The following is a 17,024-nucleotide window of genomic DNA, read 5'->3' as shown; positions in this document are numbered from 1 at the left end:
CATTTCCCTTCATAAGGCAGACACACAGCACCTTGTGAAATTTCTATGACCTACTCTTTATATGTCTGGGTACCTACTGCTTTCCCTAATGCACTGCACTCCTTCCTCCTTCTTCATCTCAATAAAGTCAATACAGGCTTTTTTTTAATTTTTTTTTTCCTGTCTCTCTCTTCCATTTCTCAATCACTCTGGTTTATGGTTGTAATACCTATAAACTTGTTTTACAGGAGACATTTAACCTGCAGAAATAACAGGCAAAAAGTTTTAAAAATGAAGCCCAGCAACCTTCTCTACCACATTTCAACCCTACGATTGAAATCAATCAGAGTGACTGTAATTGCACTCACAGAGCTACTGGTTGACATCAGCTGACTGATGGTGATACATTTTAATCCCAAACTCTATCGAACCTCATGTGAGTAACTGTAAAAGAATCAAGCCTGGGATTGAGGTCGGCCTGCAGCTCACTAATTTTATTTAAAGCAAGACACTTTCTAAAACTGTTTGTTGGCAATTCCTTGCCTCCCAATCATAGAGGAATAATAAAATAAATTAATCGTCTAAGGTCTTACTCATCAGAGTGGCTGGCGAAGACGTAATCCTTGTTATTGCCAAAAGATTGAGCATGTGCGTTTTGATGCTCACTCTTGAGCTAACCAGTGCAAAGGCAAGCATTAAGCATGAACGTGCTAAAGGCTTGGCTATTTTTGCTTTCACCTTTTTCAGTTTACGAAATCAGGATCTCTTATTGCCAGCTCTAGATAAGACTCTCAAGTGGACAAAACTGGTTATTAATCTCTGTTGTAGGGACCTCACTTTCAATTCTGTATCCTCCTACCCTAACTTCGATCAATCTTTACGTAACACTTCTTCCGTGGCTTCACGCAAAGTGGTAAGCAATGTGGTTTCAGGTGCAGTATAGGTTCAGGGTTTAAAGAATGAGTTGGTTAAGAGAAATTCCTGATGATCATGAAGTGAAATCGGGACTCTAAAATCACATCCTTAAACGCAGGAGAAATCAATAATAAGCCAAGAGAAGTTGCAAGTTCAACTCTGAAACCAACATTTGTGTTCCTGATAATTATTGTTACTTGCCGAGTTATTTCTAGAATGAAATTCTCTTAATTTTGATTAAAAATAATGAATCGAGATTTCAAAACCACAAAATTTATTACAAATCATCTTGGCCTTTCAGAGTTGGAAAGACCTTAAGAAATCTATTCTGACTGTTGGGGCAATCATAAAATTGAACAATATGACAGGATCTGGGTAATCAGCCAGATTAATATAATTTAAGGGTGATAGTTTAGAACACTGTCTCAATGATCTGATTCAAATTTTTAACAAGTCCAACCCAGACTCTTGCTTTTTAGTATGCGATAAAAAAGCAACTGTTCCTGTAGTTAATTATGATAGCAATGAAATAATTGCATATACAATTGGCCACTTACTGACTTGAAACAGTGCAATGGACTAATTAGTCATTAGCTAATGAATGGCTTTTATATTCAAAGAACTGTTAAACTTGTCTGTGAAATAACTTGCCCACAAAGGCAACCAAACCTTGATCTCATTTTCCTTAAAACTGTCAGCACATACCTGAATCAATTTGCCTACCTTTAATTTTATAGTCCCCCCTGCCTCCTTATAAATACATGTCTCAGTATGGCATTTGACTAAAAAGGCTATCATGATTTGAAAACTGAGCCATGGACTTTTCAGGGATTCTCTTAATACTCGAGGAGCCTGAGAACTTAGTCTATTATTACCGCAATGTTACAGATGGGAAAACGAAGGTCCAGTAAGGTTTAGGGAGGTTACTCCTCTCTGTCCACAGCCAGAGACAAAGTGGGAAATGAGTTAACACGTTTGCACTTTGAAGCTCCACCAACCTTTCACTATACAGGACGCCGTGAAGGACAAAGTAAGCTTATCTAAAATACCAAGAGCTAGTTGTGAGGGAGCCATTTGATGATACCCGGGTTTGAGTGTGTCAAGGGAGGGGAATACCTATAAACTTGTTTTACAGGAGACATTTAACCTGCAGAAATAACAGGCAAAAAGTTTTAAAAATGAAGCCCAGCAACCTTCTCTACCACATTTCAACCCTACGATTGAAATCAATCAGAGTGACTGTAATTGCACTCACAGAGCTACTGGTTGACATCAGCTGACTGATGGTGATACATTTTAATCCCAAACTCTATCGAACCTCATGTGAGTAACTGTAAAAGAATCAAGCCTGGGATTGAGGTCGGCCTGCAGCTCACTAATTTTATTTAAAGCAAGACACTTTCTAAAACTGTTTGTTGGCAATTCCTTGCCTCCCAATCATAGAGGAATAATAAAATAAATTAATCGTCTAAGGTCTTACTCATCAGAGTGGCTGGCGAAGATGTAATCCTTGTTATTGCCAAAAGATTGAGCATGTGCGTTTTGATGCTCACTCTTGAGCTAACCAGTGCAAAGGCAAGCATTAAGCATGAACGTGCTAAAGGCTTGGCTATTTTTGCTTTCACCTTTTTCAGTTTACGAAATCAGGATCTCTTATTGCCAGCTCTAGATAAGACTCTCAAGTGGACAAAACTGGTTATTAATCTCTGTTGTAGGGACCTCACTTTCAATTCTGTATCCTCCTACCCTAACTTCGATCAATCTTTACGTAACACTTCTTCCGTGGCTTCACGCAAAGTGGTAAGCAATGTGGTTTCAGGTGCAGTATAGGTTCAGGGTTTAAAGAATGAGTTGGTTAAGAGAAATTCCTGATGATCATGAAGTGAAATCGGGACTCTAAAATCACATCCTTAAACGCAGGAGAAATCAATAATAAGCCAAGAGAAGTTGCAAGTTCAACTCTGAAACCAACATTTGTGTTCCTGATAATTATTGTTACTTGCCGAGTTATTTCTAGAATGAAATTCTCTTAATTTTGATTAAAAATAATGAATCGAGATTTCAAAACCACAAAATTTATTACAAATCATCTTGGCCTTTCAGAGTTGGAAAGACCTTAAGAAATCTATTCTGACTGTTGGGGCAATCATAAAATTGAACAATATGACAGGATCTGGGTAATCAGCCAGATTAATATAATTTAAGGGTGATAGTTTAGAACACTGTCTCAATGATCTGATTCAAATTTTTAACAAGTCCAACCCAGACTCTTGCTTTTTAGTATGCGATAAAAAAGCAACTGTTCCTGTAGTTAATTATGATAGCAATGAAATAATTGCATATACAATTGGCCACTTACTGACTTGAAACAGTGCAATGGACTAATTAGTCATTAGCTAATGAATGGCTTTTATATTCAAAGAACTGTTAAACTTGTCTGTGAAATAACTTGCCCACAAAGGCAACCAAACCTTGATCTCATTTTCCTTAAAACTGTCAGCACATACCTGAATCAATTTGCCTACCTTTAATTTTATAGTCCCCCCTGCCTCCTTATAAATACATGTCTCAGTATGGCATTTGACTAAAAAGGCTATCATGATTTGAAAACTGAGCCATGGACTTTTCAGGGATTCTCTTAATACTCGAGGAGCCTGAGAACTTAGTCTATTATTACCGCAATGTTACAGATGGGAAAACGAAGGTCCAGTAAGGTTTAGGGAGGTTACTCCTCTCTGTCCACAGCCAGAGACAAAGTGGGAAATGAGTTAACACGTTTGCACTTTGAAGCTCCACCAACCTTTCACTATACAGGACGCCGTGAAGGACAAAGTAAGCTTATCTAAAACACCAAGAGCTAGTTGTGAGGGAGCCATTTGATGATACCGGGGTTTGAGTGTGTCAAGGGAGGGGGGGCTCAAGTGAGCAAAAAGCTGCCTGGTGTGAGGTCTCGCCTGCAGGGGCAGACGGTGGAGGAGACGGTGAATAAGTCTTATTTGGCGGCCCATGCTTCCGACACCATTCTGACCCAGCTGGCTGGAAGCTGGCAGTAGACTGGGTGGAGGGCACTGACAGGTCATCCTGGTTGGGGATCCAAAGTCGCTAGGGCTAGCCATGCTCCTGGGACATGCCCTTCATCCACTTACTAAAACCCTGGTGCCCGGACTCGCCTCTCTCTTGGCCTGGTGACATAATGTCTGCCTAGTCCCCCAACCCTCTTTCAGTTTAGTTTAAATGCTGGCTTTCTTTCTAGACACTCCTGGTGACTCTCCACCCAGGGGATTTGGCCTTTCTTTTGGTCTGATCATCTACAGAGCTTGGCTCGCTCTCTGCTCCCTCCGACACATTTCACAGCGTTTCACATTCGGTGCGATGAGTCACTTCTCCTCACCATTTACACAGCACCTTACACCCTGCAACCCTCACCAAGCTTCTTTGTCTGCCCTGAATTGTTACTCCTTGGATTTTTGACATGTACTGTTCCTTAGAAGAGTGTCCATTATATTTCACTTCTATTTCACAGGTGACAAAGTTGGGTCTCTATAGTGTTATGAAATACAGCAGCTAGAACCAGAGCTAGAATAAACTTTTTTTTTTTTTTCCTGCATACACATCTTCCTTCATAAGCTTTGGTTTTTCCTAGTCTTCCCATTGGCATTACTTTTTTGGGGGTTTAACTTTGGAACACACTGCAAAAACAGATGTTTGGGGAACTGAACGTTCCTATTTGGCTCTAGGGACAGGGCCTGAAATGTACTATAACATTTACAGAAATCGCTATGTGGTAGGCTCTTATGAGTAATCATCACCTCCTAGGAAGTAAACAGAACTCCCCGGAGTATCAGATAGAACACGAGGGGTTCATCATAAGAGTTTTTGCAAATGACCCCAATAGTGGAGCTTGTACTGTTAACAAGAACAAGGAAGGGGAAAGAGATCATGGAAGAGATCTACCTGTGCTTGGTTGCCGGTGTGCAGGGGCGGGTGTGGAGAGGTCTGGTGATGTGCTGGGTGTGCATGAAGGTGGGAATGGGAGTGATGATGGGGGTGGTTTTGCTGGTGATGGGGTTGAGGGTGAGGATGGTGTGCTGGGTGCTGGTGCTGGTGCGGGTAGGGGTGATGAGGTGGCAGTGTCTGGTGCTGATGCGGGTGTGAGTGCATATGATGGTGTGGTGTCTGGTCCTGCCGGGAGCCCATCATCTCCATCATGTGTCCCATGGTGTTCATATTCCCATTTGACATGGCGGCGGGGTGGTGTGTCAATGCAGCCTTCAACCTCTGAAACAGAACAAAAGAGAGGAGTCAACTGAGGTCATGATAGGGATTTTGAAGCAAAATGATTCATATTTGTAATTCTACTCTTAACATTGTCTGCTGGTAGCAGGATTGCTTTTGTATACATTTTATATTTTCTTACATATTACGATCGGAGGGTCAATGTAAGTTATAAATGTCCATTCAACTATCACAACAAAGCTGGGGCCAGCAGTTGGCGTAATGGCTATATCGCTGGACTCCCATGTATTTGACCGCAGTTCGAGTCCCGGACCTGGTGGCTTAAACTCACGCCGGGTGCGTGTGTGTGCATGCCCAAGATCCCGGGAGGAGAATGGAGGAGAAGGGATTGTGGCGTGATCATCCCCCTGGGGGCGATTTCTCACTTTCTCTCTCTCTTTCTCTCTCTCTCTGTCTTTCTGGTGAGTGCACGCACCCTATAGCAAAAACCTCTAGGAAAACAGACAAACAAACAAAACAAACAAAAAACCTATCATAGCAACTAGGCCAGATATCCTATCAAGACATATATGTTACTAAAAAGTATTTTCTACTATTCAATCATTCTTCCTATTGTATCTACAGCCAAATGTGGTATAAGCCAAGTAGAACTATTCAATACAGTGAGGCCACTCAACTAAGAGCCTACATCTGGTATGGCACTGTGTTTTGTAAGAGGCACAAGAGCAAAATAGTGTGTGTCAAAATACTTCTCAGACACAAACAAGAAATAACTTCAAATTTGAAAATGTAAGAAGAGTCGTAATGTGATTTAGAGGTTCAAATCAGCATTGGTAATCCATAACTTTTGGAGACAAGATGTAGGTTTTTCCTCTTTGCTGCCATGCTCCTTCTCACGGTCCCTTCAGATAATCTCATTTTTCTCTCACACTCACCTTCTCTGACTTTGAGAAGGGAGTAATACAAATAAAAGAATAGGGGCTATTGCACCTCTTTGGGGGCCATGTCAACAGGCTGGATATATCTCCAACCCAAATTGGAATGATTATTTAGGGACAGAAATCTGAGTTTCATATCATTTTCACATGTCGTGAAATGTTATTCTACCTTTGATTGATTTATTTCCAATCATTTGAAATGTGAAAACCACTGTGAGCGTCTGTCTTGTACAAAATTTGGCAATAAGCCAGATTCAGTTCCTGGACCACTGTTTGCTAACCCCATTTTAAAGGATCGGTTGCTAATTAGCTTGGTCCAGTTTCTTCAAAATTATGTTCCCTTTCACACAGGCAGTCATCACCATGTCCTGAGGGGCACGGCGTGCTCAGTACCGCATAATGCAGTTACCCCTTGGAAATGTATCTTAGGCAGGGAAGACCGTCTAACTGGCCGGCTCACATCGGCTTCATCAAGTATTTACTACGGACTAAAGTTCTCTTCTGATTTGTGTTCTTATCTGATTGGTGATAGTGGTGGGTAATCACTGAGAAAGGAAAGAGTTGTTCTTAAGTGGTGATCAAAGCCATCCCGCTGTAGCCCTGTGCAATAGTAATGATTTTCCAACTTGTTCAACTACTGACAATTATCCATTTAACTAGTTAAACCCAAAGAGCCTCCACTGGTAGAAAAGCAAAAAGAGGGAGGGTTGGCTGACCACGGTAGATCATGTCAGACAATCACTGAAAATGCTTTCTGCATCCTGATTCACTCCCCATTTGTCTCCATTTTTGAGAGCAGCAACCACTGGTACTGCTCTTCATTCTGATCATCCTGGCGAAGAGACGCTGCTTATCTCTGGGGGTGATTAGATGCTGGCTATCATGGTTACTACCAAACAGAGAAGTGAACTCATACTTTTTATACCCAATTTTCAGAAGTGTGTGTGTGTGTGTGTGTGTGTGTATGTGTGTGTTTTATAAAAGTGCTTATTCTCAAAAAATGTAAGCAATGCTCAAAAATGCAATGAAGTCAGCAATAAATAAGCCAAATGTGTTGCTTGTATTTGGAGGGCGAACAGCATTCCAGACAATTCTATATCTGCCTAAGTAGAGATGGATGAACAACTAGAATAAGATAAAATGGTGGAGTCATGATACCACGTAATTTAAAAATAACACTTTTATTTGACTATGGCATAGCAAAGAAATGAAAATTAATCACTGAGTTCAGATACGCGTGTTTTTAAATACAAAAAAGTTTTCAAGTTATATCTCTAAACTTAGGGGTGAAAAAAAAGTATGGAAAAAGATTATGTTGCAATTAGTATGGCTTTTTAAAAAATTGATATATTGGATAGTATTGGAGATTTTTTTTTTTCTGTTTTATTTATTAAATTTCCAAGAGGGTGTGTGTGTTTGCTGGGAAGAAAGGAGAAAAAAAGGAAAAGTGAGAAAGCAACCCCTATGGAGGTTGGTCATGATGCGATCCCTTCTCCTCCATTTCTCCCTCCTTTCGAGATTTTTTGGGGGCATGCATGCACTCATGCATGGCCTGTTTTTCAAGCCACTGGGTCCAGTATTCAAATCGCACAGTCAACCTCATGGGATCCAGCTGATTTTACCAGAATACCATCAACTGGCCCGGGATTGATGGACTTTCTAAACTAGTCTTTGTAATTTCATTATTATAAAAGTATATAGCTGTGTAGTAAAACTTTGTTTCAAAAATCTACTCCAAGAATAGCATGTGAAAAAGCAAAAGGAACCTGCCTAGCCTTCTTCCCATAAATTCCATTCCCATTCTGCAAATGTAACAACCACCTATCCTCAGACATTTGCTTGGCACTCATATGAATACGGTTGTGCAAGCCCCCTCCCCTGCCCCCTTTATGTTTGTTTTTTGCAATATGTCATGTGTGCTCACTGGGGAGAGAGAAAGAGAAGGAAAGTGAGAAATCACCCCCCAGAAAGAACAGCCACGCTACAATCCCCTCTCCTCCATTCTCTTCTTGGGATTTTTGGGCATGCATCCACATGCACCCTGAGTATTTTCCAAACCCCTGTACAGTCAGCCACATGGGATTCAGCCCCTTGGGATCCAGCTGCCTTAACCACTACACCACCTGGCTGGCCCACAAGCTCATGTTTACCAAATGTAGTTTTGTATCCTGCTTTTTGTCACTCTAACAATGTATCTTCAAGTTCTCTCTATAACACTAAACAGAACGAATAATAATGGCTAGCATTACTTGAATACTTGCTAGGTGCCAGTCCTTGTTCTGTATGTTTCACAAGGTGCCTATTAAGTTACCTAGTACTCTGAACAAACCTGCAAGGTACAAGAGAGGAGAAACCACATGCTCAAGCTCAGCTGCTGTTGCAGGAGAGGTGCTCTACCTCCAAAGCCAGTTTCTGAATCGTCAGAGAGGGTGCCAGAAAGCTTGCCAATCATACTTTGCTAAAGACAGAATAAACATGGGGCCAGCAGGTGGCATAGGAGGTAAGGTGTTAGAATCCCACATATCAACAGGCTGGATATATCTCCAACCCAAATTGGAATGATTATTTAGGGACAGAAATCTGAGTTTCATATCATTTTCACATGTCGTGAAATGTTATTCTACCTTTGATTGATTTATTTCCAATCATTTGAAATGTGAAAACCACTGTGAGCGTCTGTCTTGTACAAAATTTGGCAATAAGCCAGATTCAGTTCCTGGACCACTGTTTGCTAACCCCATTTTAAAGGATCGGTTGCTAATTAGCTTGGTCCAGTTTCTTCAAAATTATGTTCCCTTTCACACAGGCAGTCATCACCATGTCCTGAGGGGCACGGCGTGCTCAGTACCGCATAATGCAGTTACCCCTTGGAAATGTATCTTAGGCAGGGAAGACCGTCTAACTGGCCGGCTCACATCGGCTTCATCAAGTATTTACTACGGACTAAAGTTCTCTTCTGATTTGTGTTCTTATCTGATTGGTGATAGTGGTGGGTAATCACTGAGAAAGGAAAGAGTTGTTCTTAAGTGGTGATCAAAGCCATCCCGCTGTAGCCCTGTGCAATAGTAATGATTTTCCAACTTGTTCAACTACTGACAATTATCCATTTAACTAGTTAAACCCAAAGAGCCTCCACTGGTAGAAAAGCAAAAAGAGGGAGGGTTGGCTGACCACGGTAGATCATGTCAGACAATCACTGAAAATGCTTTCTGCATCCTGATTCACTCCCCATTTGTCTCCATTTTTGAGAGCAGCAACCACTGGTACTGCTCTTCATTCTGATCATCCTGGCGAAGAGACGCTGCTTATCTCTGGGGGTGATTAGATGCTGGCTATCATGGTTACTATCAAACAGAGAAGTGAACTCATACTTTTTATACCCAATTTTCAGAAGTGTGTGTGTGTGTGTGTGTGTGTGTATGTGTGTGTTTTATAAAAGTGCTTATTCTCAAAAAATGTAAGCAATGCTCAAAAATGCAATGAAGTCAGCAATAAATAAGCCAAATGTGTTGCTTGTATTTGGAGGGCGAACAGCATTCCAGACAATTCTATATCTGCCTAAGTAGAGATGGATGAACAACTAGAATAAGATAAAATGGTGGAGTCATGATACCACGTAATTTAAAAATAACACTTTTATTTGACTATGGCATAGCAAAGAAATGAAAATTAATCACTGAGTTCAGATACGCGTGTTTTTAAATACAAAAAAGTTTTCAAGTTATATCTCTAAACTTAGGGGTGAAAAAAAAGTATGGAAAAAGATTATGTTGCAATTAGTATGGCTTTTTAAAAAATTGATATATTGGATAGTATTGGAGTTTTTTTTTTCTGTTTTATTTATTAAATTTCCAAGAGGGTGTGTGTGTTTGCTGGGAAGAAAGGAGAAAAAAAGGAAAAGTGAGAAAGCAACCCCTATGGAGGTTGGTCATGATGCGATCCCTTCTCCTCCATTTCTCCCTCCTTTCGAGATTTTTTGGGGGCATGCATGCACTCATGCATGGCCTGTTTTTCAAGCCACTGGGTCCAGTATTCAAATCGCACAGTCAACCTCATGGGATCCAGCTGATTTTACCAGAATACCATCAACTGGCCCGGGATTGATGGACTTTCTAAACTAGTCTTTGTAATTTCATTATTATAAAAGTATATAGCTGTGTAGTAAAACTTTGTTTCAAAAATCTACTCCAAGAATAGCATGTGAAAAAGCAAAAGGAACCTGCCTAGCCTTCTTCCCATAAATTCCATTCCCATTCTGCAAATGTAACAACCACCTATCCTCAGACATTTGCTTGGCACTCATATGAATACGGTTGTGCAAGCCCCCTCCCCTGCCCCCTTTATGTTTGTTTTTTGCAATATGTCATGTGTGCTCACTGGGGAGAGAGAAAGAGAAGGAAAGTGAGAAATCACCCCCCAGAAAGAACAGCCACGCTACAATCCCCTCTCCTCCATTCTCTTCTTGGGATTTTTGGGCATGCATCCACATGCACCCTGAGTATTTTCCAAACCCCTGTACAGTCAGCCACATGGGATTCAGCCCCTTGGGATCCAGCTGCCTTAACCACTACACCACCTGGCTGGCCCACAAGCTCATGTTTACCAAATGTAGTTTTGTATCCTGCTTTTTGTCACTCTAACAATGTATCTTCAAGTTCTCTCTATAACACTAAACAGAACGAATAATAATGGCTAGCATTACTTGAATACTTGCTAGGTGCCAGTCCTTGTTCTGTATGTTTCACAAGGTGCCTATTAAGTTACCTAGTACTCTGAACAAACCTGCAAGGTACAAGAGAGGAGAAACCACATGCTCAAGCTCAGCTGCTGTTGCAGGAGAGGTGCTCTACCTCCAAAGCCAGTTTCTGAATCGTCAGAGAGGGTGCCAGAAAGCTTGCCAATCATACTTTGCTAAAGACAGAATAAACATGGGGCCAGCAGGTGGCATAGGAGGTAAGGTGTTAGAATCCCACATAGCCAACTGCAGTTTGAATCCTGGACCTGGAGGCTTGAAACTTGCACAGGGCACAAGTGCGTGCATGCCCATAATCCCAAGAGCAGAATGGAAGGGAAAGGATTGAGGAGTAGATATCCTCCAGTGTGGGGGGGAGGTGATTTCTTGCTTCCTGTCTATCTTTTTAGTGAGCACATGTGCTGTATAGTGAAAACCTCTTGAAAAACAAAAAAGGAATAAACAGTGTTATGCTACCTTCCCATCATCACAAGGAAAGGCAGAACGTAAGTGAAAAGTTGAAAGCTAACAGAGTTGACAAGACAAGGTGCCATTCCCGCATGGTCCAGCAGTAGCTGTGCCTGTCTGTGAATTTAGCACACAACCAGAGACCCCAACACCCTCTTTCTGAAACCTGATGGGGAGGCGGGGGTGGATGGGAAGGCTCTCCAGCAAGCTCGCCTGCAGTAACAGACCACCCAGAGCTAAGTATGATTACATCCACGTACCCCCTCACTTTTCTCACTTCCTAACACTTGGGTATAACTAATCGCTCCCCTTCTATGCTTTTATAATGTTTGGAGGATGAAGCCCTGAATATGACTTACCTATAGACCCGGCAGGGTGTGGTCGTGCCTTCCCATCAGCCCCTTACTCTTCCGAGGCAGCCACACTCTGGTCTACGTTTAGTCCCTGGAGGGAGCACTGTGCTTCCTCCACACATGAGGACTTTGTATTTTCTACTCTTTCAGCCTGAAATGTTCCTTCCCTTTCTGCAGACATCCTCTCTCTCTCGGCTCCAGACTCCTCCTCAGTGAACTTCTCCCTGGTCTAAGTCAATTCTGTCCTACGCGTGGCCACATGTGTTGTACGGCCCCCGTGGAATCATACCCCTTTTTGATAAAATTCAGTGGGCAGTTATTTGCTTCGTAATATAATTATTTGATTCGCATTCACTCACTGTCCCATATTGGAAGCTTCGTGAAGGCAGGAACTCTGTTGAATTTTGCTCAATTTTAAATTCATAGTTTTAACCCAGAGCTCGATACAGCTTAGACACTGAATTCACATTTTTGGAATGAATGTGTAAGTAAATGAATGAAGGAGTGAACTTTCTGAGGCTTATGGTGAAGGTGCAGCATTTTCCGCAGGTGCTGTTTGTATGGGAGGATAATTTCCTTAGTCAACCAGAATTGACCTTGGAAGTCATATAGGCCAGGGACCAGCAATTAGCATAATGGCTATGTCACTGGACTCCCATGTAGTTGACTGCGGTTCGCGTCCCGGACCTGGTGGCTTAAAACTCACGCTGGGCTTGTGTGCGTGTGTGCCCAAGATCCTGAGAGGAGAATGGAGGAGAAAGGATTGTGGCGTGGCCATCCCCCCGGGAGTGATTTCTCGCTTTCTGTCTCTCTGTCTCTATCTGTCTGGCGAGTGCACGCGTCCTATGGCAAAAACCTCTCCAAAAAAAAATGTCATACAGGCCCATGGCTTGTGACAGTACTGTCAATAGAGCCCCCTGCACCAGGCCCCACCCACTTTCTAGAAAATGATAACAGACAAAAGAAATCACACATAAAGAAGAGGAACATGCATTAATTGCATCATGAAAATGTGGCATGGAAAATCGAAAAGCTGTTTAGGAGTGGGCCCTGCGTTGTTCCTTCCATGTTACAAACAACTTCCCCACCTTTAATTAGAAGCAAATGGAGCCTGACAAATACCGACTATGCACCAGATCTTCATCTCCCAAATAATTAGCTTGCACCGTTAAGGGAAATTACTTGATTGCCTCAAGTCTATTCTTGCAAGTTTCATGCCAAGACAATAATACTAGCAATGCTTATGACATTCCACTTAACTGTTTATTCACTCCACAAATATTTATTGGGCTTTGACTATGTGCCAGGCACAGCGCTAGGTACATCGTTATCTGCCCACTAACTGAAGGAAATGGAAGACAAATAAATCAGAACTTTCTAAAAGCATGGGAGAGAAAACACACACACACACAAGAAGTGTGGGAATGAAGATTTTGAGCACTTCTGAAACACATCTCCGGCCTCTGGTGAGTCTATTCTGCAGCATCAGCTTACATCCTATTTGAAGGACAGCAGTGAAGACAAATGACGATCGAGCTGCTCAGCAGATGCTGCCTTTAATATTCTCTATGTCATTTTAAAACAGTTTGGGACAGTTCCCTAAGTCCTAGGGAGACTACTGCTTCCCTGCGCCTTGGTACCAACAAAAGCAATTACACTGTAAATCATGAAAATACACCAAATAGAGATATTTGTACCCCACTCTCTTAGGGATGATAAATGACGAGTAAATGAGTCCAAGCTGTATTTTGCAGAATGATTTTTTTCTTTCTGAAGCTGAACTGGGTCTTATTTTAAATAATATTTTGTCTAATGCCAAGAAAAGGCAAGGAAGAGAGAAGGAAAATAATAAGTAAATAAACATATATTTTTCAGCCATAAAATCTAGGGTTATTACTGAGGTGTGACTGCAAGAAAGAAAGAAAGAAAAAAAGATCCTGTTGACTCTCTATCATCTTCTGCCACGTTCATTAATTTAGGAGAGCAAATTGGGAGAGACAGCGAGAAGCCTGACACGCAGCTGGTTTCAGTCAATAGAGGTCATTTTCATTCGGTCTGTGTATTTTACAAGCTCCTTGTTCACTGTTCCCAGTGGGAGGGTGGGCCTGCTGCCCGGGATCTGAATCCTAGTAAGAAACTAGCTTCCACCTCGCCCCATCCCAATGTGGCCACTGCCATGACGGTCCAGCCCCTGTTTAATTTCCAGCCTAGCTCAGTTTTGCATCACAGCACATCATGTGAAGTCCAGGTACACGCACACACGTCATTACCACCCAAGCGTGCTTGCATGTGTGCCTGCATGAGTATTCACGCACACAGCACACCCACCCACACCCACCCCAGGCAATTTATCTCCCATTAGCAACAACTCATGCCAACGAAAAACATTTGTGGAACTGTAAAAACATTTCTTCTCTACCTTCAGTGAGGCTGAAGGCTTATGCTTTATAGATGAAAAGCCAAGCCAAATTATTTAACATTTGAAACTGAGTTGGGTTGGGGGTGGAGAAGGTTGGGCCATAGTGTTTCTGGTTTCTGGTTGAACAACCATAAATAAGAGGCTGTCTATATACAGATATAACAAAATCTGTATTCTGATTTTCCTTAGAATAAAAATAAATGCCTTCAGTGCTACCCCAAGGCATTGCTATAAAATATAATCTCTTTGTTCCTTCAACTCCAAATAAAGTTCACAAACAGAGAGAGTTAACATATGCTTCTGGATGGTGCAGATAGTCAAGGGTAGGAAACCAAAAACCTTCTCTAGATGTGTTATTAATTTTTTAAAAGAATTTATCTAACTTTATTTATGTATTTATTTATTTTAATTTGGCCAGATTGGGGGGGGAGAGCAAATTGCCAGGTCTGGGACTCAAACCAGAGTTGGCCACGTGGAAGTCCTGCACCCTTAACCACCATGCCACCTGCTGGCTCCAGGATGTGTTATTTTAATATAAGTGATTACTAGGGCCAGATGGTAGTGCAGTGGTTATACATGACATTCTGTGAGGCTGACCCACCTAGGAAGGTTCTAGGTTCATATCCAGAGGTCACTCTGAGTACCCTAGGAACACACATGTCCACAATGACTCTGGGGGTGGATCCCAGTCCTGAGACTCTATTTGGGGATCTCTCTCTGTGTCTCTGTCTCTCTTGTTCAGTGGAAAAATAAATAAACTTGAAAAAAATTCCTTTAGTGAGACCAGCAGATGGCATTATGATTACATCACTTAACTCCCACATAGTTGACCATAGTTCAAGTCCCGGACCCGGCAACATGGGACACATGCTGGGTGCATGTGCATACATGCCCCAAATCCTGAGAGCAGAACAGAGAAGGGGGGCGATTTCTCACTCTTTCTGTCTCTGTCTTTTTCTGTCTCTCTGGCAAGTTCACATGCTCTATAGCAAACAAACAAACAAACAAACAAACAAAAAACAAAAAAAAAACCAAAAAAAAACACTAAAAAAATGCCCTTTAATATCAATGATTACTGACTTGTTATAGGTATCGAGGATTTCTACAATTCAGCCTCTAAATTAGTTTTAAAAATCAATTGGTATTTAGCCATCATATTGAATGACTATAAACGGCCAGCACTCTTATAGTCATAACACTTCTACACTTGAGCAGAGGCAAGGATGGACAGGAAAATGACTGTCCTGCTCCGTTGGTGTCACTGTCGAGTGACATACACTACAAGCTTCATTTTGCCAAAGTAGAAATGGTTTTAATGCCCAGATTCCCACTTGGGCGTCAGGATGTCTACTGAGAGTTACTGTATAACCCCGATAGCACAGTGGATCTTAAAATTCATGTATATTTCAGGATCATCATTAAGATAACTACCTAAAATAATACTTGTCTTTATCACTTGGAACAAAAAGTGCTCCTTTCAGACTTTATAACATATCTGAGTTTTGATGATTTCCCAATTGAAGTATCTGTCTTTAGATTTTGATTTGGCAGGAAAATGTAAAATAAATAAGCCAGTCCTACAGTGCTATGCAAAGGAAGGGTATATTTCACACGGTTGACCTAGATTTTAGTCCTGGCCCTCGTAGCTTGGGAAACAGACTGGGCACATACATGCATTCCCAGGATCATGATGAGATGAAGAACTGGAGGAAAAGGAGTGTACCATGACCAGATCCTGTTGGGGAGAGAGGTGCTTTCTCTTTCAATTTAATACAGGCCCTCTGGCATTTGAAAAATCAAATAAGGTGACCAGGTCAGGAGAAGAGATTACCCAGAGGGGGAGAATGCTCTAAAACCTAGGAAAAAAATCATATTTTTTTTTGCACTAGATCATTAATTCTGAAAATGTTAAGAATGATGTAATTAGTAAAAGAAAAAAAACACAAAGTAATTATATTGATACAAGGAAATATCAGAAATCAAGGTGGTCCTGAAAAAAGGGGAATTTCAGCAGTTTCAGTGTAAGCCAAAAAACAAATTTGATGTTTTAGCAGAACTAAATACGAAATGAACTTTGATGATTAAAAAGCCAAATACACCACAGAGACAAATCTTAGCAATTTTCCTGCCAGGCTTTTTCATATTAATATCAAATTCATCTATTAATTAGAGTTCTGCAAGAGTGAGTCTTCCATTTATTCTTGTCAAATGAAGAAATTAATGAATGCACGTTTATAGGGTTATTTTATTTTAAATGCCACTCCCCTGCATTTCTTGGACTTAGAGACTGACTTTTATAATTCAGCTTTTTTTAAACATTGTATAAGGCTATCTATATTTTAGTGAATTTCAAAATGTATTGCTATTCTGAGAGCCAGAGTGGTCTCGATTCTGCTTATAGTAGAACAACCAAGAGTCTTCAGATAAGTAAACTTTATTGTTAAAGAATTATTTTATTTGAATTTATTTATTTCTTTATTTTAATTTGACCAGAGAGGAACAGAGAAAGAGAGAGAGAGACAGAGCCAGAGAGTCAAAGAGAAAGTGAGACAGCAAGCCACTAGGTCTGGGACTCAAACCACAGTCAGCCATGTGGGAGTCCAGCACCCTTAACCACCATTCCAATGGCTGGCCCCCAGACACATAAACCTTTTATTCTTGTGTTTTGATCTACCTACCAAAAGAAGATGGAAACCTTAGTTTCCTATTCCATTAAAGGATAGGAGTTGGTGTTGGCTAAGTGGTAAGAAGTCTACGGGTGAAGCGATTTGTAAGAATGTCCAAAGTGAAGATGAGCCCCACATCGGTGGTGCAGTTGCCAGTGTGTTGAACTGCAGTGGAAGCTACGTGACTGACCTGCGTTTGGATTCTCAGCTGACCAGAGCACCATATGCATGCACCCTATTCCCCGTCAAGTTGGAGGTCTGGAAAAAAAGGTGACTGTGACATGGTGAAACCCTGTTAAGGGTGCTTCTTGCTCTTTC

General features: G+C 41.3%; 1 protein-coding gene across 3 annotated transcripts in view; it reads right to left on the bottom strand.

Moving 5' to 3' along the window:
• CREB5 (cAMP responsive element binding protein 5) overlaps positions 1-17,024 on the bottom strand; it is a 516,790-nt gene that overhangs the window by 10,891 nt on the left and 488,875 nt on the right. For all 3 annotated transcript variants that reach the window (XM_006167341.3, XM_027767819.1, XM_027767818.1), the window contains exon 8: positions 4,849-5,172. In XM_006167341.3, coding sequence (XP_006167403.1) covers positions 4,849-5,172 — 324 coding nt within the window. The remainder of the gene's footprint in view (positions 1-4,848; positions 5,173-17,024) is intronic.

Source organism: Tupaia chinensis, unplaced genomic scaffold (genome assembly GCF_000334495.1).
Source record: "Tupaia chinensis unplaced genomic scaffold, TupChi_1.0 Scaffold144731_1, whole genome shotgun sequence".
NCBI classification, from domain to species: domain Eukaryota; kingdom Metazoa; phylum Chordata; class Mammalia; order Scandentia; family Tupaiidae; genus Tupaia; species Tupaia belangeri.
This window is presented reverse-complemented; position numbering and strand designations above follow the sequence as displayed.